At 57.6% G+C, this 22,567-nt stretch overlaps 1 protein-coding gene across 1 annotated transcript; it reads right to left on the bottom strand.

The window, feature by feature from the left end:
- Positions 1 to 1,768: 1,768 nt before the first annotated feature.
- FSCN2 (fascin actin-bundling protein 2, retinal) lies at positions 1,769 to 22,520 on the bottom strand. The gene is made up of 5 exons (XM_020906647.2): positions 6,712 to 22,520; positions 3,086 to 3,242; positions 2,601 to 2,722; positions 2,104 to 2,271; positions 1,769 to 1,990 (listed from the first exon to the last, which is right to left on the bottom strand). The coding sequence occupies exons 1-5, from the start codon at positions 7,535 to 7,537 to the stop codon at positions 1,785 to 1,787; spliced, it is 1,479 nt and encodes a 492-aa protein (XP_020762306.1). The 5' UTR covers positions 7,538 to 22,520; the 3' UTR covers positions 1,769 to 1,784.
- Between the last annotated feature and the right edge of the window lie 47 nt (positions 22,521 to 22,567).

The following is a 22,567-nucleotide window of genomic DNA, read 5'->3' as shown; positions in this document are numbered from 1 at the left end:
AGGCTTGAACTGGCCTCTCTGGGGCCCGCAGGCCAGTGGGAACCCTCAGACACTGGGGTGAAGTGGTCCCTGCAGGGCCATTCAGGTCATGGGGGCCCCTTCCCAGGAGGACCATGGGCATCTCGTCCTCCGTTGAGGGAGAGGGGCGGTGATGTTCTCCAAATTGGGGTCTGGGGTCATCACACAGACCCAGCACTGGAGTGTTCTGAGCAGGAGGGAGGACGGGGAGGGGGTCTGCCCACCCAGTACTGTCCTGTGACTTCTGTCCCTGTGTGTGCTGGGAACAGTGTAACAGCTACCTCCGAGGATGAGCAAGCAGTTGGCCTCCGGTCCCTGCTGGCTTGGGTGGTCCTTATGCAGCCTGGAGGGGAGCTGTGGCCCAACCAGGGAAGGGCCTACACCCCCTTAGTGGCTGTTTCTGAGGGTTGTCTTCCTGTCACCTCCCGGGGGAGGAGGAAGTGGGCAGGCCAGCCCACAGGGACCCCCAAGCCTTCTTCCGATCCTCCCATCTCCAGCCACTGCCCTGGACTGCACAGACTCCATTCAGCGTGTCTGAGGCCAAGTAGCCTGTCCAGCCAGGGTCAGCAAACAGGAGACCCTTCTTGGCGCCCACTGGAGCACTTGAACAAGGTGCCAAGAGTGCCCAGCAGGCAACCCTGCTGTCCCCCAGGCCACCAGGGGGCAGTGCAGGCCGCACGCAGGGCAGTCCCCTCGTCCCCTCGGGGCCAGTGTCCATCAGAGCCCACCCTGGCCTGTTGGCCCACGTGGGACCCAACTCTTCTTCATCCCTAAGGTGAGAGGAAGCGGTGAGGCAGGGAGCCAGCCAAGGGGGGGCGCCCTGGAGAGGGGTCCCAGCTGCCCCCCTTTCCCAAAGCGCCTCACACTGGCCAGACTCACTGGAAGGGGCGCTTCAGGCCCCAGGCAAGAGTGAGGGCTGCCCAGGGTGGGAGAGGGTGTGGGCTGAGGCGAAGGGTCGGTGAGGCCTGTGGTTTCCCCTGCTTTTGCTCAGGCTGTCCCCCCAGCCCCTCCGTCACCCCAGTCCTCAAGGCCTAGGCCAATCCCAGGGGGCACGCCTCCCACCCCACTCCCACCTCCTGTGGTTCAGGTTACACAGCACCTCCAAGAGGCATTGGCCTGGGTGGGGGTCCTTGGTGACGGGTGTTTTGGGTGCCAGCTGGTTTGGGGAGACCTGTGGGTGAACCATGGGCCTTGTCCTGGTGGTCCGCCCTTCCTACGCTGGGTGGGGCTGGGTGGCAGCAGGCCAGTGCACAGGCTGAGAAGAGCCCTCCCCCCATGGCTGGCCGCACATAACCCTGTCTGGGAGGGGTGGAGGTCACTTCATTGGGTGCTTCCAGGATTCCCTAAGACCCTGCCCCTGGGGAAGGGAGCAGTGATGTGCTCTATGGAGACCCTGAAGACCCTCTAATCTACCTGACTTGCTGGGGCCTGGGATGAGGCTCCTCCCAGCTGTCCCACTCCCATCCTGGTCCTACTCAGTAGAGTGGGGGTCCTCTCCCACCCACCCCCGCCCCCCAGCTTGGGGGGGAGATATGTGCCAAGGAGTGATGCAGACAAAAGAAGGCCGGGGACTGGCCGTCCAGAAAGGGGTCTCGGGACGTTCAATTGGCTGGACAAGTGCCGACCTTGGATTTTTCTGGGCATGAGGGATGACGGAGTGACAAGCGTCCAGCGAGCCTTTGGCAGGCCGATGTGAACCCTTCCCCACACACCCCGAGCGGCGCCACCGACCCGCGAGCTGCTGGTCACAGACACGGTTTAATGGCTCAGTATTCCCAGAGTGCGACCCCAGCCGGCGCGTCTGCGTCCGCGCGCAGAAGCCCCGAGGCGCCGCCGCGCAAGTACTTGCCGCTCCCAGCCCGGATGGCCAGGCGGCCGCGCTCCCGGAACTCAAATAGGAAGTCTTCGGCGCGCTCGCCATCGCTGCACACGCTGCCGTGGCTGCCGGTGTGCCAGAACCCGCCGCCGCGGCCTGGGGGTGGAGAAGAGAGGGGTCGGCGGGCGGCTCGCTCTCCCATCCGGGCTGGGCACAGCCCTCCCCACTCTCTCCGGGCCCCTGCCCCTCCCGCTGGCCCTAGCCTGCACCTCGGATCTGGTAGGCGCCATCGCTGAAGCTCAGGTGGAACACGTCGTAGACCGAGCGGTTGGTGTCCAGCTGGTTGGAGCCACGTCGGTGGCAGACGAAGCCGTCCAGGCCGCGCAGGACCAGGATGGGCCGGTTGATGAGCTTGAGCGTGAACTCCTCGTCCTCCCCTGCTGGCAAGACAAGGGCTTGAGGGGCCTTCCCACAGCCCCGCAAGAGCGCCAGGCCGGGACCCGCCCCGCTTGTGCGCCTCGATCTGCCCACCGCTTATGTGAGCCCCTGGTTCCCCAGAAGTGCAACAGTGATCGAGATGCTCTGGATCTGAGCCCCCATGTCAAGAGCAATGGGCTGGACCAGGGAGTACGACTCTTGTCGGACAGCAGCAGCTCCATGGGGAGGGAGAGGGCCCAGCCCTGGGTGGAGACAGGGGCTGAGCTGGCACTGTCCCCAGGCAGAGTGCCCAGTCCCAGGCTCCCCAGGGCAGGAGGGGTATGCTCACCCACAAAATCGCTGATGGCTGCCAGCTGCCCATTCTTCTTCATGCACACATAGCGCCCGTTACTGGCCTTGAGGGCCACCCGTCGGCCCCGCCACTCCATCTCAAACATGGTGTTCTCAGAACTGGAAGGGGCAGGTCAAGGTCCCCTCAGAGGAGCAAGGCATGGGGACTCAGGGTCAGACCTCCCCCATCTCCTTCAAGCCCAGTACCACCCTCTCAAGGCACTTGACTTCCACTGCTACGCCCACCACCATGAAGAGCTGCCCCACGCGCTAGCAGCCTTCTTCCCTGGTTGGGTGGCTACGTGGTCCCCATGGTTGAAGTGGAGGTGGTGATGCAGGTGGTAGTGGAAATGGAGATGATCATGGTGGTGGTGACGTCAACGGAGGTGGTGCGTGTAGAGGAGGTGATGGTGATGGTGGAGGTGGTGATGCTGGTGTTGGTGGAGATGAAGGGGGTCACAGAGGTGAGGATGGTGCACTCACACTTGTGTAGCTGTGGCCTGGATGCCCCCATGGGTGACCAGGGTCCAGTAGCCCCCAGTGCTGGAATAGAAGGTGCACTTCTTTGTCTCCTGGTCAATTTGCATCAGGAAGGTCTCGTGATCCAGTTCTTCATCTTGGTTGGCTGAGACATTGACCCCTGGAGGGAGGAGATGGGAAGCCCCTCACGCCTCACCCTGGGTGGGGTGGGGAGCAGAGGGATGGGGAGGCATGCTCTTGGGGCATCCTTGAAGTCAGTGGGGGTCTCATCTAGAACCCTTTGGACTTGAGAACATTTGGAGTTCTGCCCCAGCGCCGTGCAGGCTCACTGCTCCCTAGAGGCCGGGTTCCCAACACAGCCCCATGAGCCAGGCCCTTCCGTGCCGCCAAATCCCCTGCCTCAGCTAATCAGCAGGTAATCTGCTTGCTCCTGCTCTCTGGACCCAGGACTTACAGCAGCCTCTATTTATATCTCCTCCCTAAGCTGCTGGGTGGACACAGCAGGGTTCCTGTCCTTCCCTAGCATGGCTCAGGACACAGCGAGGGCCTGGGGTCTGTTCCTGGGCACTGAGCAGGGACTGGCCCCCTGTCACCTCCTCAGCCCCTCATGCACATGTGTATGGTCTCCCAGGACCCCAGAGGGAGGGCAAAGCTACTTGGGACTCTGCCTGGGAGGGAGATGAATGGGGCATCTGTGACTAGGGTGGGGAAGAGCAGTCAGGCAGTGGAGTTTCCCTGGTATCTTCCCATAAACCACGTCCTTGTTCCATTGCAACTGGCAGATCACAGAGTTCCCCTGAGGCTGAGCCCCAACAGCTCCAGCAAGCCGAGCAGAAGGGAGTGGGGCATACCCCCATCAGGGCTGAAGGGTCAGGGCCACATCCTGTCCTGCCCTGCCCCCTGGGAAGGAAGTGGGACAGCAGGCAGGGTCCTGACTGGAGAGGGGGGCCCATGGCTTTGTCCTGTTTGTCCCCCAGACTGGAGTCTGTCTCCCTTCTTACACAGATTACTGCTCTTACCCCAAGAAAGTGACCCCTTCTCCTTGCCAACCCCACCATCCCATCAGCAGTACTGCACAAAGTAGGCTCCTGCTGCCCCCAGCCTGTGATCAGCAATAACAAAACAATGGCTCTTGTTCTCCAGATGCTGGCCCATGGGGAGCGGTGGACAACAAAAATGGTATGTCCTGTGCCCATGACTGCTGGGGTTTTGGCCAGGGACGGCCTCCCTGAAGCAAGACCTGAGAAGGTGAGGGAACCATCTGACAGGTACTAAAGGGAGGAGTGAAGCCAGGGGTCTGAGGCTGTGGTTGCAGGTTTTCCACCCCCAACTCTGAGGTCAAGCCTCTTGGTGTCCCCAGCATCACCTTCCACACACCCCCTCCAGACAGGATACAGCCCAGGGGCTCAGTCTCACACAGCCGGCTGCTCCTGGGACCCTGATCTTGCAGCAGCAGGGTCTCATGGAGTCCTGGTTGGTGCTGGCAAAGAGCATGGACCCTACTGTCCCAGGAGGAATTGATCAAGTGGTGGATGTGTGAGCAAGAAGGGGTGTCTGAGCATTTACAAGAGACCTGTTCTTACTCCTGCAAAGCCACAATAAGAACCAGTGTCCCTCTTTCCTTTGGACTTTGTTCTGTTTGGACATGAGGTCTGGAATAGCAGCAGCTGTCTTGTGACCACAGGGGCACCAGTCTGAGGTCAGAGCTGTCCTGGGAGAGCAGTTCCTCCAAGAAAAAGAGGAAAGAGCAGAGGACTTTTGTGATGCCACTGAGCTGGATGTGGTGCCTGTTCAGGACTCCACCACTCCTGTGCCTCCAGACCTCCACTTAGGCAAGATATTAGCGTCCTCGTGGCTTAAGCCAATAAGCAGTCATTGTTACTTGCAGCAGCAAACACTGCTTGTTGGGCAGCCTGGCAGCAATGCCACATCAGTGAGGGCTGGCAGTGGGCATAGCAGAAACAAGCAGACTCTGGTTGATGGAGGTTGGGAAAGAAAAAAAAAATCAGCAGGAAAAGTCAATTTGCTCACAAACACCCTGGCCTGGGGGAAGGAGACAAGTTTTGGGGCTACCTGGCCAGCAAAATGACAGGGACCAAGGGACCACCAGCCCACTCCACAGAAGCCACCACTCCAGCTGCCTCAAAACCTAGTGGCACTATCCCCCTGCTCCCTCAGACTGAGATGCCACACTCTGCTTCCCTGAATCACTGGTTAGCAAAGTCAACATCAGAACATCTCAGGGCCAGGTCTGATGCCCTCAGGCTTACTGCAAGGAAAGCAGGGAGGTGAATGTAGGTACCTCTGGCCACAGTGGTGGTGGGGGAGTGAATCTGTTCCTTTGTGGGGGAATTCCCCCATCAAAGGGATCGGGTCAGATGCGGGGTAATCCAGAGAATGAAAAATAGTTTATACGGCTACCATCCCCCCCTCACCACCACCACCATCATCATCACCATCACTATCATCATCTCCATCACCACCAATACCATCACCATCACCAGCAGGACCACCAGCTTCATCTCTGTCACCATGGCACCCTTTCCATCACCATCACCACTTTTACAACCACCAGCATCACCACCATACCCACTACACTTGTCTCACTCACAAGCTGAACATGGACAAATGCTTTGTATCCAGCATTTCCTCTGACTCACAGAGAAAGCTTTCCCCACTACTGCCCACCTTTTACTGGCAAACCAAGCATATGGGCCTTGGTCAAGGCCAGAAAGCAGTGTGGCCAGACAGTAGAACCTGTGATGGGAAAGACTGGGGCTGTCTGTTCTCCCTTACACTCCAGGACCCAACCACATGCCACAAGGACTCAGGGGTGTTTGCTGAATGCCGGTCCCTACTCTGCACTGGCCTTGAAGATCCAAACGACAGGCAGGGACCCCTAGAATCACAGCTGGGCCACCCCTCCATGTGCTGAGGGCTGGGACCAGGTGGTGGCAGTGAGCTGGGTCTGGGTACACCCACCCCTTCTGGGTGCACAGAGCCAGGAGTCCAAGTGGCATGGAGCCACTCTGGAACCTCACTTTCCTCAAGGGGAAGTAAGAGCTGCCCATGTTCACCCCACAGGCAGATGATCACGTGTAGAAGGGCCTGCAGGTCACATGAAGCAGGTGACCAATGATCGGGGACTTGGGGGGAGCCACACGACACCTGCTGAGCAGAGAGAGTGTCTCCCCACCAAGGAGTCCACGCCCTGGAGGGACCGCTTGCATCTCCCTGGACTGGAAGGGCCCCTAGGACCCCTCCCCACTCCATTCCTGCTGCCTGCTTTCCCTGCCCTTGGTCACAGCCCGTTTCCTTTAAAGTTCGGAAGTGGGGTGATGGAAGAAAAGGGGAAGGGCAGGCAGAGGGCAGCCCAGTGTGGATGGGGCAGGAGCAGTGAGCCTGTGCCTCAACCACCTCCAGCTGGGTGCCGCCCATCCTGCATTCAGCAGCTGTCCAGTGGGCCCGAGGCTCAGCAGGGACCCCATACATGGCCTACGGCCCACTCACTTACACTGTGTGCTACTACAAGTGTATTCTCACCCCTCAACCCAGAGCCACTCGCTACAGGACCCTACACACACACACACACACACACACACCCGTGACTGGCCCCGCACCCCAGTTACCTTGCCGCACTGACACGTAGCGGTGGTTGGCAGCCACCAGCACCACCTGCGGGTGACTCTCCTCCAGGTCGAAGAGCTCATCCTTGCCAGGCCGTGTGTTGCGGCCCGCCCTGAGAGTGCCCGCGGGGCCCACGGGTGCCAGGTAGCGGCCATCGCAGTCCTTGAAGGCCAACTTGCCCGCCTTGAACTCAAGCGTGTAGCGGGCGTGAGCCTCGGGCTCCCAGACGAGGCGGCCGTCACTGCGCAGGTAGCGGCTGTCACAGGACTTGAGGCAGTACTGCCGGTTCTGGAAGATGAGCGTGATGAGTGCGTCCACACCCCACGGCGTGTTGCTGTCGGCCGCGATCTCGTCCTCCTGCGGGCACAGGTGTGCGTAGCGCCGCCGGCTCACGCTCAGCAGGTGGGCCTGCGGGTGGATGGCCAGGTGCACCGTCCACAGCTCAGCCGGGGTGATGGCCGTGGCGAAGCAGGACAGCTGGTCCTCGGTGCCACCGAAGAAGCGGCCGTGCGGCTCTGACTGCAACACCCAGCGCCCGTCAGGCTGCGGCAGGACCAGGAAGCGGCAGTCGCGACCCGGCCGCTCCGCCTCGCAGGCCACACGCCCGTCCTCCTCGGCTGACAGGTAACGGCCCAGGTGGCTGCTGCGAAACAGCACGGCAGTGCCCTCCCCTGGGTCTGGCTCCAGCACCCACATCTGCTTCCGCTTGAGGCTGGGTGCTGAGGCATTGACCTTGAAGCCAAAGCTCTCGGCCGTCAGGTAGCGGTCAGTGTCATTGACGAGGCCAAACTGGATTTTCAGCACCTGGTGCAGGCCATTGGTGGGCATCTTTGGGCCTGGCTGAGGTCCCCGACAGGGGCCCAGGAAGCTCTCTCTGTGCTCACCACCCCTGGGATCCCCTAGAGGCCCGGCTCGTCTGGGTTGGCCTACGGCCCCCAGGCCCGACTAGCGTCATGGACCCGCTGCCCGCTCAGATGCTGCCTCTGACCAGCAGTGGCGGGCCCAGGCAGCTCTTACATGGCCAGCGGGCAGCAGAGGGCGGGTGGGAGGGCGGATCAGAGCCGTGCCGGCTTAGGAACAGCAGCAGCCTTTCGTTACCCCAGCTTGGATTTCAGCCACTCCCGGACTGCCCAGGGGCCAGAGCCCAGGGCCAGTGGGGCTGGAGAGCGCCACTCGCCGCAGGGCTGACCACCTCCTTGTGCTCGCTAGCGGCTGCCTGGCCCTGGCTCTGGTGCTGTACCCCGCCCTCTGGACACCTACACCCCAGTCTTGGCCTCTCTCCTTGCCCCCCACCTCCAGGCCCCCAGACCCACTGCACAGACTCGCCAGCCCAGGCCAGCTCTTTCCCGAGGTAGAGAAAGCTGCCTGGTGGAAAACTTGCATGTGGCCGCAACCCGATCGCAGCCCTCCACCCTGGGCCGCCAGATCCAGTTACCGCTTCTCTGATTCCTTGCTGCTACCCGGGCGGCTGTGGCCGAGCCTTGCACTGTCCTCCTCAGCAGCCCCTGGGTCACAGCCTGCAGCCCTGAGTCTGGTGCTTCCCAAGGGTGGTCTGTAGCTGGGAAAGTGGCAGGCAGGGTTGTCGGTGCCAGTGAGCGGGCCAGGCAATGCCCCCATCCTGGTACTCATGGCACCTAGATCCAAACCAGGTGTGAAGAGGCAGCTGCTTAGCCGGATTCACACTGGCCAGGAAGCCTGGCTTTGCCGGGGGAAGGGCCCTCGATTTGAGCTGAGGTGGCAGCTGTGTGATGGAGACAGTCACGCCTGCCTCACGGGCTGCACAGAGGGAGGGTGACCTGGGAGCACACATGTGGAGCAGACATTATCCCGGGCAGCACAAGGAGGTGGCAGGCCGTTGGACTTGGGGTCAGAGGGCCAGGCTCGGACCCAACCCCTGTACCCTGAGCACCTCTCAGGGCCCATGAGGTTGCTCTGTCTGCCATGGGCGGGCTCTGGTGAAGCCAGCCTTGATGGGTGGCCCTGGGGACCCCTGAACTGCCACTCACACTGCATAGAGTGACTGGCCTGACTGTGGGGTCCTTATGGGGTCCTTAATGGGCCGAGTCCCACGATTACATAGGGCAAAGCCTTCCCAGCAGAAGGATGAGGCCATTAGGCTAGGAGAAGCCACAGGCGGCTACCTCTGACCCCAGTACCTCCCAGCTCAGTCTCTGGGGTCCCACCCTGTTGTACCTCCCCGAACCCTGAGCCCGAGGAGGCTGTCTTTGGGAGCTGCGGTGGGCCTGCTCAGCTTCACCCTGCCTGTCTGTCTCTTGCACCTGCCTCAGGGGCCAGGAGCCAAGTAGTGAAACCAGAGCCACCTGCCCTGGGCCTGGGCCAGCCTTGGTGTCTTCTTCCTCATCATAGCGTGTGACCTTCAGGCCTCCCTGGGGACCAGGAGTGGGAGCTGCAGGGCACTTCCAGCCTTGGCCTCCTGAGTCTTGCCCTTGATGCTCCAGGCATCACCCCTCCATCCCTTTCAAGGCCATGCGGGGGTCCAACAGAATGAAGGGGCCTCGGGTTGGGCATGCGGAGGCCCCAGGAGGTGGGTGGGGCGGATGGGCACATGGCTCAGAAGTCATTCCTCCACTTTCTGGATCCCAGGCAGCGACCTCCCCAGGCACGTGCAGACACTGAGCAGACCAGGAGACCCGACCCCTTGCTTGAGGGGTTCACACTGGGGTTCAGGGAGAGAGGTCTGCACACAGATCCCCATGACAGCATGGTGCATACTGAGTGAGGAACTGGTCTTGGCTAGTGCCGTCCACCTCTGTGGCCCAGAGGGGTTTATGGGACACTGCTGTGTGCCAGGTACCCCCTGGGAGGGAGATGCAGTCTGGGCTTGCACCCCCTCCGCAGAGATGATGCCTACACGAAATCCCCCCATGTTCCCAGGAGACTGCATTGCCCAGCGCTTGATGCCAGGGAAGTGTCCTGGTTTGGCGGTACCAGCTGTGAGGCTGTCCGCACTTCAGTTCCTGTGTGTATGGGCGGCCCGAGGGGCAGCTGTGCCCATGGCCACCCCGGGCACGGGCAGTGTTCTCTCCTTGCACTCCCAACCCCCAGCCAGCCTTCTGAAGGGGCCCGCCGGGCCCGATTAGCATGACGGCCTCATTAGCGCTGACTGGTGCTGGCAGGGTGCTCATGGGCATCACGTGCCCTGCGGGAGGAAGCCCAGCCGCCAGGCGCTAAGCAGGCCTGGCTCCAGGCAGCCTCTCAGCAGCAGAGCCAGAACTGCCCGTGGCCTCTCAGTTTTTGGGCTCCACAGCCCCAAGTGGGGGTGGGTGGGGCTCCCCAGCACTGATCCAAGGGCCCAGGGGGCAGGGGGTAGGGGGGTGGGGGGAGGTGGGCTCTGAGAGTCGGGCCTTCCAGCACAGGCTACCTGGGGTGGGGGGGGTTGCACAGATGGTCCCTCCTCCCTCCCTCCCTCCTCCTCCTAGGATCTCAGGGCCTTGCCCAGCTGCCTGCTAGGGTCATGGTTCCTTTCTGGATCCCCTGCAAGGCTCTGGCACACAGTAGATACTTAATAAGTGCCTGTGAATGTTTGATGTGGAGGTTCCTGTGTGATGGGCCCAGGATCTGCTGATAGATGGGGTAGGAAGCCTGAAAGTCTGGGAGTGTGTGTGTGTGTGTGTGTGTGTGTGTGTGTGTGTGTGTGTGTAAGTACACACAGGCAGGAATTGGGCAGAGTGAGCCACAGCTACCTGCTGGGTCAGCCCCAGCCCGGAGATGCTACTCTGGATACCAGCCTCAGAACCTCCTTGGGGCTGCCCAGCAGGGTGACCAGGCTGTGCGTGGCCTAAGGGAGTTTGTTTCAGGGGTGTCTGTCACACCATGGCAGCATCCACAGGTAATGGGGAGCCCCCTTCCCACAGAATCCCATGCCTCTTGCCAGAACTTTTCCACACAGCCACCCAGTTAGGGCACACAAATGTGCCCACCACTGCCCTGTCCAGCCTGCGCTCTGGGACATTCAAGGTCCCTGCCACTCTGGGAGCCCCATTCACTTGCCCTGCTCACTTCTGAACCTGACCCCGTCCCTTCCCAGGGGCGGGGGCATGAACCCAGTGTGTGCCCACCACCCTGAACTGGCATCTGCAACCAGGACCAGGCCTGGGCACAGATGTCAGGCCGCCTAACACACCAACTTTAATATATTTGACTGGAGGAGGGTGCCATTTCCTACAATGAGCCATGCCTTTGGCCCCTACTACTGGGAGTGGCCATCTGCGGATGGACACAGCCAGATGGGCCCTTCGGGCCACAGCTGGGCCCAGAAGGTGGGAGTGGCCTCAGTTGTCAGACACCCCCAGCAGACAAGGCTGGGGCTGATCCTTGGCCTCCTGCCTCCCTTAGTGTTCAGGTGGGGGGACCAGGAGCAGAGAGGGCCTTAAAGCCCCCCAGACCCCTAACATCCACCCTGCAGCTCTCAGAAAACAGTTCCTTTTCTGGAATGCTGGGGGTTGGGCAGTCCTAGCCATTTGGAGGGACCCCCCTCCCACTCCCCCCAGCCAGGCTCCTCCGGGGCTACCAGGGAAAGCACCCCCACCTCTGCATGTCTAGACAGCCAGCCCTCGATGCTAGAGCCCAGCCTGGGTTCCTGCCAGCATGCTGCCTGCTGTCATGGCAACCAGCGCGTGCACCAGGCTTGGTGCCCGGGCAACACTGATGCTGGTGGTGTGAGCTGGCACAGGTGCTGTGTATGTGCAGGCTGGGGGAGGGGGCCCTCTCTGCCTCAGCTGGCCTGGAGCCCTGGAAGCTGGGAAATGGCCCAGGATGGGGGCCAGGGCAGCTCCACCGGCTGAGGGACCTCCATAGTCACACCTTTCCTAAATCAGATCTTGGCCCCCTGCACTGAGCAATGGCAGAAGGCCCCTGCCCACAGGGCAGTGAGTCTCTGGGAATTACTCCTCACAGAAGAGCTCATTGATGCCTCACCCCAGAGCCTCAGCCTCAGCCTCAGGCCTTGACCACCTGATGCCCTGGTTGTACCCCACCCCGGGTACACCATCCCTCCCATGGCCAGGCCTCTGCCATCCCTCCTTGACCCTCTGCCCTTGACTCCTCGGCCCCACAGGGTGAGAGCTGCCCCGGTGGTCCAGGTGTCGCTGGGCACAGCCCAAGGCCCTGATTTCCTCACTCCTGGGCCCATCACCTGCTTTCAGGGTCCAGCTTGGCAGGCGCCCAGGGCCTGGCCTCCCGCATTGTTCCTGAAACAGGCCCACAGCTTGGTGTCCTCATGATTTTTTCATGGCAGAGCTCTCTGCTGCCCCGCAGTTCCACTTACACGGGCGGGCGGGGGCCTAGGTTGGTTTACTGGAGGCCTGCTGGCGGTTTAGGGTGACAGCTCCCCTCAGCAGGGCAGAAGGGAGGGGGCGCACACATCTCAGACTGCACCGTGTGGGCAAACACTGGGGGTGCCCGGCCTGTTCCACATGAAACAAACACTGGGGTTGCCTGGCCTGCTCCATCCACCACCATCTCTAAAGATCCCTCACCTCCCCCACCGACCCCTCCTCCCAAGACCCTCATCTACACAAACACACACACACACACACACACTCACACACATGTACATGCACCCACACACACACCATCTTGGCAGTTTTACTTTAAGCAGAGACCTATTGGCTGAGCTGGGGAGACCCCCACTTGGGGCTGTCAGGGTACGAAGTTGGTGAATCTCCTGGCTTTTGTCTGTTGTAAAGCCTGTGGCGGGGGGCTGCTGGGGAGAGGGGGAGACGAGGGCTATATCTGGCAGGAGATGGGAGGGAGAGACCAGAGGCCTCCGGGCTCCAGCAAGGCCAAAAGTTTCCAAAGGGAACGTAAGGACAGGATTGAGGGCAATGGCCACAGGGCGATCTTCCAGCACCCACATCTCAGGACTTTGCACATTCTTGGGATAAGAGGAGCACTCACATTGTCTGAGTGAGTCCTGGCTACATGGGACTGAGTGAGGAACAGGTCAGCTTCATCAAAATATGACTACTTATTGGCCACACGGGCTTCCGGACACACCAGTGGCCAAGGTGTGTCAATACTTGGCACAGACAGTCAGGAGCTCACAATTCTGCAGGTGACCGTAGAAGCCTCTGCCCAGACTCTGCCTGAGTGCACCCTTACACAAAAACACACACAGATGCCTGCACCCAGACACACACACAGACACTCAGTTCAGTTCAGTTGAGTCACTCAGTCATGTCCGACTCTTTGTGACCCCATGGACTGCAGCATGCCAGGCCTCCCTGTCCATCACCAACTCCTAGAGCTTGCTCAGACACATGTCCATTGAGTCGGTGATGCCATCCAACCATCTCATCCTCTTGTCATTCCCTTCTCCTCCCACCTTCAATCTTTCCCAGCATCAGGGTCTTTTCCAATGAGTCAGTTCTTTGCATCAGGTGGCCAAAGTATTGGAGTTTCAGCTTCAGCATCAGTCCTTCCAATGAATATTCAGGACTGATTTCCTTTAGGATGGACTGGTTGGATCTCCTTGCAGTCCAAGGGACTCTCAAGAGTCTTCTCCAACACCACAATTCAAAAGCATCAATTCTTTGGCGCTCAGCTTTCTTTATAGTCCAACTCTCACATCCATACATGACTACTGGAAAAACCATAGCTTTGACTAGATGGACCTTTGTTGGCAAAGTAATGTCTCTGCTTTTTAATATGCTGTCTAGGTTGGTCATAGCTTTTCTTCCAGGAGCAAGAGTCTTTTAATTTCGTGACTGCAGTCACCATCTGCAGTGATTTTGGAGCCCCAAAAATAAAGTCTCTCACTGTTTCCATTGTTTCCCCATCTATTTGCCATGAAGTGATGGGACTGGATGCCATGATCTTAGTTTTTTGAATGTTGAGTTTTAAGCCAGCCTTTTCACTCTCCTCTTTCACTTTCATCAAGAGGCTCTTTTTGTTCTTCTTTGCTTTCTGCCATAAGAATGGTGTCAAAAAAAAAAAATGGTGTCATCTGCGTATCTAAGGTTATTGATATTTCTCCTGGCAATCTTGATTCCAGCTTGTGCTTCATCTAGCCCAGCGTTTCTCATGATGTACTCTGCATATAAGTTAAATAAGCAGGGTGACAATATACAGCCTTGACATACTTCTTTCCCAATTTGGAACCAGTCTGTTGTTCCATGTTTGGTTCTAACTGTTGCTTCTTGACCTGAATACAGATTTCTCAGGAGGCAGGTCAGGTGGTCTGGTATTCCCATCTCTTGAAGAATTTCCCAGTTTGTTGTGATCCACACTGTCAAAGGCTTTGGCAGAGTCAACAAAGCAGAAGTAGATGCTTTTCTGGAACTCTCTTGCTTTTTTGATGATCCAAGGGATGTTGGCAATTTGATCTCTGGTTCCTCTGCCTTTTCTAAATCCAGCTTGAACATCTGGAAGTTCACGGTTCACATACAGTTGAAGCCTGGCTTGGAGAAACTTAAGCATTACTTTGCTAGTATGTGAGATGAGTGCAGTTGTGTGGTAGTTTGAACATTCTTTGGCATTGCCTTTCTTTGAGATTGGAATGAAAATTGACCTTTTTCAGTCCTGTGGTCACTGCTGAGTTTTCCAAATTTGTTAGCATATTGAGTGCAACACTTTCACAGCATCATCTTTTAGGATTTAAAATAGCTCGACTGGAATTCTATTACCTCCACTGCCTTTGTTGGTAGTGATGCTTCCTAAAGCTCACTTGACTTCACATTCCAGGATGTCTGACTCTAGGTGACTGATCACACCACTGTGGTTATCTGGGTCATGAAGGTCTTTTTTGTATAGTTCTTCTGTGAATTCTTGCCACATCTTTGTAACATCGTCTGCTTCTGTTTAGGTCCATACCATTTCTGTCCTTTATTGTGCCCATCTTTGCATGAAATGTTCCATTGGTATCTCTAATCTTCTTGAAGAGATCTCTAGACTTTCCCATTCTATTGTTTCCCTCTATTTCTTTGCATTGAACACTGAGGAAGGCTTTCTTATCTCTCCTTGCTATTCTTTGGAACTCTGCATTCAGATGGGTGTATCTTTCCTTTTCTCCTTTGCCTTTAGCTTCTCTTCTTTTCTCAGCCAAACACACATGCCAAGGCCAAATCTATCTGCAGAAGCTCAGGTCATCATGAAAGAATCTGACACTTCATGTCCAACAATCACAGGCACTTATTAAGTACCTACTGTGTGCCAGAAACCTTGCTGGGGATCCGAAAAGGACTAAACTACGTCTCTTACTTCTGGGCCAAAACAGAAATAGTTCACTGCCTTGTCCTACAGTCAAACAGGCTCTGCACATGGGCACCTTCGTCAAATGGCTCCCATGGGGACCATGCCATGCCACTCAGCTTGAGGCATTAGTGCTGGTCTGCTTCTGATAAAAATCTTCTCACCTACAGGTGATGCTACAAATGGTACAGAGAATAGGAGTGAGGCCCTGGGGATTAAGTGTGTCATAAGTTAGGATAACTAAATGCAATACAGATCCTGGATTAGGTCAGGAAACAATTTTGTGTAGGACATTATTGGGACAACCGTCATCACTGAAATTTAGATTGCAGATTAGATGAACTGTCATATTGATGTGAAACTGCCTGATTTTAGCTGCTGTACTGTGGTTATATAAGACAATGTCCCTATTCTTAGGAAAAAGACACTGAAATATTAAGGAGTAAAGGTCAGAATGTCCAAGACCAACTCCCAAATGGTTTAGAAATTAAAAGAGAAAAATTAAAAAAAAAAATAAGACAAGTGTGACAAATCGTAAAAAAAAAAAATTAGCAAGTCTGAAAGGGTCTCAAAAACTTTTTTCTTAAACCATAATATCTAATTTAAAATCCACTGTAGGGACTTCCCTGGAGGTTCAGTGGTTACGAAATTCATGCTTCCACTGCAGGGGGCATGGGTTCAATCCTTGGTCAGGGAACTAAGATCCACATGCTGCACGGTATAACTAAAATAAATAAATAAAATTAAATTCCACTGCAGGTCAGAAGCAGTCAAAAAATATTACAGAAAGTTAAAAAAAATAAAGAGATAGAAGAAAAATAGGACTATTAAAAGATTCAACCAGGAGGTATGGCTGGTCTATTAACAGAAAACCCCAAATGAAAGAACAGAAAAAAATAAAACAGGAAAGAGGGAAAATATGAAAGAAATAACATGAGAAAATTCACAAGAACTGAAGGACATTGAGGGTCTAGGGCTTAGTAATGGCCAAGACAATAATGAAAAGTCTTCAGTACCGGTACCCCAAAAATCTCAGATCAGCTAGAAAAAAAGGGGAAAGCCTAAACTCTTGTGCATGCATGCTAAGCTACTTGAGTCCTGTCCTACGCTTTGCTACCCACCAGGCTCCCAGGCTCCTCTGTTCATGGGATTCTCCAAGCAAGAATACTGGAGTGGGTTGCCATGCCCTCCTCCAGGGGATCTTCCTGACCCAGGGATCTAACCCACGTTTTTTAGTCTCCTGCAGTGACAGGGAGGTTCTTTACCACTAGCGCCACCTGGGAAGCCCAACAAACTCTTGTGGAAAAACACAAAAAACCATGGACCCTGGGTTGGGACTCAAATGACAACCATATCCCAAGAGCAGTAGTGGGAAGAGCCAGGGGGTCAAGCCTTCAAAGCCTGAGGGAACATAGCACTTCCCTGGCTGTCCAGTGGAAAAGAGTCCATCCTTTCACGCAGGGGGCGCAGGCTTGATCCCTAGTCAGAGAACTAGGGCTTCCCAGGTGGTAAAGCGGTAAAGAGCCCGCTTGCCAATACAGGAGATATAAGAGATGAGGGTTCGATCCCTGGTTCGGGAAGATCCCCTGGAGGAGGTCATGGCAAACCACTCTAGTATTATAGGGCATCCCTTGTGGCTCAGGTGGTAAAGAATCTGCCTGCAATACAGGAGACCTGGATTTGATCTCTGGATTGGGAAGATCCCCTGCAGAAGAGAATGGCAACCCACTCCAGTATTCTTGCCTGGAGAATTCCATGGACAGAGGAGCCTGGCGGACTACAGTCCGTGGGGTTACAAAGAATCAGACATGACTGAGCAACTAACAGGGAAATAAGATCCTGCATGCTGAGCATTCATCCAAAAAATTTGAGGGAACATTTTCATCTTGAAACTCCCTCCCTTGTTCCCAGGTAGGTAAGACACAGACATCTGCAGATATGCCAACTTGCTCCTACTTACAGGCCCCAGGCCTGCCCCTTCCCAGCCCCACACTCAGTCTGTGTCTGGGCAAAGTAGGGAAGAAAATGCTGTGGGCAGGAGTGGGTCTGTGAGCCTGCTCAGTACTGCTAAACTTGGCTGGCTCCTGTGGGTCAGGGCTGCTCCGGGGGGCCAGCTCCCTGAGACAATTCACTCACACAGGCCCTGGTGGACACACAGGTAGGGTGACTCACCTGTCACCCAGGGAGGCAGAGGTGCTGCTCTGGCCACCTGCCCATGGGCATCCTGTGTCCTTCGCCAGGAATGACCTGACCCCAACCTGGCTCTCTCTGCCCCCCACCTATGGACTTTCAGGGAGACCTCATGAGTCTGCCCTCAACTCCCTACCCACCCCAGGGCGTTCTGAGTCTTGCTGTTGCCCTGGCGTGGCACTCCAGGTTCCCTAGAGGCTGCACCTCCACCAGCTCCCACTCCCACCTTCCCGGGGCTAACCCAACCTCAAATGACCTAGCCCCACCGCTGACAGCCCTTGCGTGGCTTCTGGAGAAGTGGTTTGAACACACACCCCTTCGTACCCCAACCCTGGCCTGCCCATCCCAGCAGGATGTGGGTAGTTGGGGGAGGGGCTCAGAGTCCCACCCCTCCAATCACGCTGTGTGTCCTCAAACCAACCTCAGCCTCTCTGAGCCTCCTCCTTCTCTCTGAACTGGTCATCTATGGCCATCTGCCCAGGTGGCCTAGCTGCTGAAATAACCCAGCATGTCCAGTGAGCAGACAGTATGGCAGCTGCCATCTAAACCAGCTGTGTATTCAACAGACACACTCAGGCCCAGGGTCTGCCCTAGCTTTGGGGTCCCTCTGTGGGTGCTGTCTGCTCCCTGAACAGAAGGTACAGGGACACAGGGGTGGGCTGGCTCTGCCTCCTGAGTGGTGGCCCTGGCCCTCCCTTCTTCTGTTGCCCTGGGTGCAGGCTGACCCCAATCCCACCTTGTCTCCCTGCGTCAGTACCGACTGAGGTCACCGGCCACTCCCAAGCCGCTCCCTGTCACCCTCGGGCGGCAGTGACTCAGCGGCCACTGACAGCGACCTCCCCAGCCCGGGTCAATGGCTGCCGGGGTTGTGCGGGAGGCCCGGGCCAGCCCGGTGGAGAGTTGGGGTGGGGCTGACAGGTGCGGCCCCCAAGCGCCGACTCCTCGCCCGACCCGGGGCACTTTAGCCGCGATAGCGGGATCCACCTGGCGGCCCACCCGGGAATGACAGTGGCCCGCCTTAGAGCTGGACGCTCCGGGCCGCCGCGACCAGCCAGAGCGCCATCTCCTGGCCCAAGCCTCCGAACTCGCCGCTAATAGGGGATGACCCGCGCCCAGCCAGTGCCCGATGGAGAGAGGTGCGTGTTGCGTGCGGGCACTGCGCACACCTCCCCAGTCTGCAAGGCCCTGCGTGCAGTGCCCTGCCCGCAACCCGTTGTGGAGATGCGGGTTGAACGGTGAAAGGGAGGCCCCAGATCTGAAACCCACTAACAAGAGGGGGCGCAGAATGGCCGCGGGTGGCAGGGCGCCCCAGGCTTCCTGTCCCAGTTGGCGCTGCTTCAGCGGCAGCCTCTTCCGCACTCTCTCCGCCGCCCGTTGGACCTAGCTTCTCCCGGGACTCCGGCGCTGACCCCAAAGGGCCCAGGGAAAGCCGGTGCTGGGGCTGGGGTCAGGCGCCAGGAGGTGGAGGCCAGCCGGGGGACGGTGAGGGGCATGCCAGGACTCGAGGCCTGGGACCCGCCCCGGGACCAAATTAGGACAAGCGGCCCTGGGCCCGGCCAACGAGAGTCCGGAGTGGGCGGGACCGGAGTGGGCGGGACTGAAATCTATAGGCCACGCCCCCGGAGCGCGGCTTCCCTGGGAAGTCCGAGCCCGGGAAGGAGGGTGCGACGAAGGCCCGGGTGACCCGTCCGGAACCGACTCGACCCCGGCCCTGACCTCGCCCCGCGCCACTCTGCGCACCCCAGCTGCAGCCTTTGGAGCAGTGGCGGGGAGCAGACAGCACCAGAGCAGCGGCCTTCTCCCAGTGTTTTGCCCTGATCCGCCTCCCTGTCTTCCGTGTGGCGCCAGGTGTCCCGGGGGTGGGGACACCTGTCGCGACAGTCCTGACCTAGTACAGCTCAAGAGAATTTGGCTGGCTGGGCGAGCTCCCCGCAGCCTGGGGCCAAAGCGATAAGTGCAGGAGGTGGGCCCCACCCTTGTTGCCTGCAGCCCCATTCGCCTACCAGCTGCGGTGCTGGAAGAGGGTTCCTGGGGGCAGTCAGGCCTTGGGCGGGTCTCCTTTCCCTCTCAGCTCTAGAGCCAAGTTGTCCACAGCCGCACCCCTGTCCCCCTTCTGACTCTCAGGGACGGCCCTTCCCTCTGGCAGAGCTGGCTGGAAACCCTCCCCCTCCATTCCTCCTTCCCTCCCATGTATAGGAACCAGGGGACACCGGCTGCTCCTTGCCTCAGGAGAACCACACTCTGGGGCCAAGGGCGGGGACAAACTGAATAACAAGCATTCAGGTGGGAGGTAGGGACTTGTACCAATGCTAGGGATGACCTGGAGGCCTGCAGGGAGGCAGCAGCCAATGGGAAAATATTTCTGGGCAGATGCTGGTCCTGGGCTGGAGGGCTGTGAGTGAGAGGTGTGTGAGGTGAGGGGGTGGAGGGGTTAATGAGAGCTTGCCATGAGAGCCCCCAGCAACAGGATAAGGGGCTGAATTTCGATCTCAAGGCAGTCAGTGGCACGGGGGGCAGGGTGATGGGATTTGTAGCATTAACTGGAGGGAAGCAGAAGGCTGGCAGCCGGACTGGACAGACGCAGGACCGGGATGTGCAGAGTGCTATGGTCTGGTGGGCACCCTGGTTTGTCTTTAGCCACATGCTGATCTAGGGCTATCATGAAGCAGCTGGAAGCTCAGAATTCTGGGTATAATCCTTGGCTCCTTTTTGCAATCTGTGGACACAGTGTAAGAACTGTGCCCTAACCACAGGGGGCAGGTTTCACACAGGTGGGCAAAGTGTGCTCTTGGCGTGTGTGCAAGCAAAGGTGAAGAGCAGATGGTGACCACTTCTGGACCTCTGTGCTGGGCCAGCAGGCTGCTCAGTGGTGTAGGGAGCACTGTCATGGCCCTAGAGGCCCAGGGGTGTGAGGCCTGGGGGTGCATAGTTGGGCAGCAGAGTGCACAGACCGCTGCTCTGGGAAATCTCAGCTCTGACACATGGAAGTACTGAGTGAGTACATCTTACTCATCAAAGAAAACTGAATGCCTGGGGACATTGAGGCCAGAGGTCTGGAAAACCTCAGTGGTGAGGCTTGAGGAAAGTTCACTGGGCCATCCAGGGGCATCCTGTCCCCAGACCTATGTACAGTGCAGGAGGGCCACTAGGCTCAGAGCCTCTGGCGGGTCACACATCGCTCACATCACTGGCCCATCTTCTTTACAGCAATTAAGACACAGAACTCAGGTCCTGACTCTCAGCCCAGTACTCTTCCAAGGGCCTCCTCAGTTCCCATTGCATCATAGTGAGATGGGAACCTCCCAGAAACTCCAGCGGGGCCTGTCTGTAAGATACCAGTAGCTCTCCACTGCCAGAGCAGTGAAGCCCTGGCCTAGGTGTCTCTGTGTACTTGACCCCCCAATTTCATGGGAGGGGACACCCTGTGACCCTCAGTTTACCTGCCTCATGTAGCAATGACTGGATGACACATGAAGAGGCCTGGCCCAGTGCATCCTGGCACAGGACAAATGGCAGGGCTGAGCATACAGCACCTGACAACTCACCAATGCCTGAGTGCTCAAGCATTTGGCCACCATGGAGGCTCCACAATGGAGGCTCCACAGGGCTTGGGGCTGGAGCCCCGGGCTCCTGGGGTGCCTATCTGTAAACTGCTGGCAGGAGAACAAACCCCTCTAGACATCTAGACCAGAAACAGAAGTATCTGGCCTGACTCTGTTCATTGATCTGAAACTCAGAGGTAGGCGGGCCAAGCCAGCAGGAACCTGACTTTGCTTACCAGGGCAGTCTGGGGACCCTTGTTCCAAACAGACAGAACCACTCCAGGGGCTATGCCTGTTACCATGGGAGCCAGCCCAGCACTCTGGAGAAGGCTTTATGTGATAGAACACTCATCTTGCATTTGACCCACAAGCCTAGGAGAATAGGACAGTGAGCTGAGGGTAGGGAAACTTTGTGGTTTTCGTTGGATTTTTTTTTTTTGCCACACTGTGACACGCAGAACTTCTCTACATGTCCTGTCCAGGGATTGAACTTGTGCCCCCTTCAGTGGAAGCACAGAGTCTTAACCACTGGACGGCCACGGAAGTCCTCCTTGGTATTTTAAAAATGAAGTTCTTATTATGAGATAATTTTAGACTGCCACAAACGCCGGAAAGTCAGTATTAGCATTGCTGCAGACTTTCCACCTGGTTTCCCCTAACGTTAACATCTTACACAAGTCATGGTACAACTGTCGTCCTGAGAGATTGACTGGTAGTTAATTCATTAAACTTCAGACTTTGCTCAGATTTCATCAGTTCTTCCACTACTGTCTTTTTTTTTTCCCTGTTTGAGGATCCAACTCAGAATCCCACGTTGCATTTGGGGGGAGGGGAAAGAAAGGCATTCCTGGTAGGTGGAGTGGCAGAGGCAAAGGCAAAAAGGGGGACTCATTACCAAGTCCCTACACTGGCTGGCAAGTAACTGGCTAGTGGGAGATGGCGAGAGGCAGGAGGCAGGGGTGGGGTGATGGGCTGCAGGTCAGCTACCAGGTGCAGAGGTGACCTTCATCCTGCGAAGGATCCCTGGAGGCTGGACCAGGGAGACTGACAGGCTGGTGTGGCTGTCAGAGGGAAGGGAAAGAAGGACCCTGAGCTGGGGTTGCCTGGCAGTACCCCAGGGCTGGGGAGGCCTGGGCTAAGTCAGTCAGGCCACACTTCCTTGCAAGGTGATGCCACCTCCCTGCACCAGTGTCTTCTCAGCCGTTAAATGGCCGCAAGATGAAACGAGATGCAGCAAGCACACGATAAATCCACCAAACCCAGCACCGAATTAAAAAAAAAACAAAACACACATCATTTCTCTGACCCCCCTCCATCCTCACGATGGAAGGACACACCCGCTTCTGGGCAGAAATGCAGCTGCTGACTCTCGCTCCTCCCAGGGCCTCCCTGCTCACCCGAGCCAGGGGCTGCAACATTCGTGTGGTCCCCTCCCAAGGGATTCCTGGGCCTCTCTATCTTGAGGGAGGAGGGGGCGGCCTTGCACTTCCATGAGCACAGCCCTGAGATGACCTTGGGCGAGGCCTCGCACTGCCAGTTGCAAAACAGAAAAATCACAGCACAGAATAAGGCGTTCCCCAACCCCCTGCGCAGGGCTTGGAGGTCTCTCTCTTTTGGGGGCTCGGTCCCTGCACCCGCAGCGTCCACTTACTGCTGGTTCTAGGGGGGTGCTCACAGGCGAGGGGTCGCCCCCTCCACACCCTCGCCAAACCTCCAGCTCCTTTTCCCCACTCCCCCATCCCCGCCCGCGCCACCTGACCTCTGGGGACACGCACACCCCCACCCTTCGCTCTTGCGGCCGGGTGTGACGTGGGCGGCGGGGTCTCGCGGACCCGTGGACAGGGTGGGAGAGGCGGCGGCGGCGGCGGCGGCGGGTCCCCCTCCCCAACCCTCGAAGGCGCCTGGGCCGCCTCGC

Source organism: Odocoileus virginianus, chromosome 17 (genome assembly GCF_023699985.2).
Source record: "Odocoileus virginianus isolate 20LAN1187 ecotype Illinois chromosome 17, Ovbor_1.2, whole genome shotgun sequence".
In the NCBI taxonomy this organism is placed as follows: domain Eukaryota; kingdom Metazoa; phylum Chordata; class Mammalia; order Artiodactyla; family Cervidae; genus Odocoileus; species Odocoileus virginianus.
The sequence above is the reverse complement of the archived record's forward strand: the minus strand, read 5'-3'. Positions and strand labels throughout refer to the sequence as shown.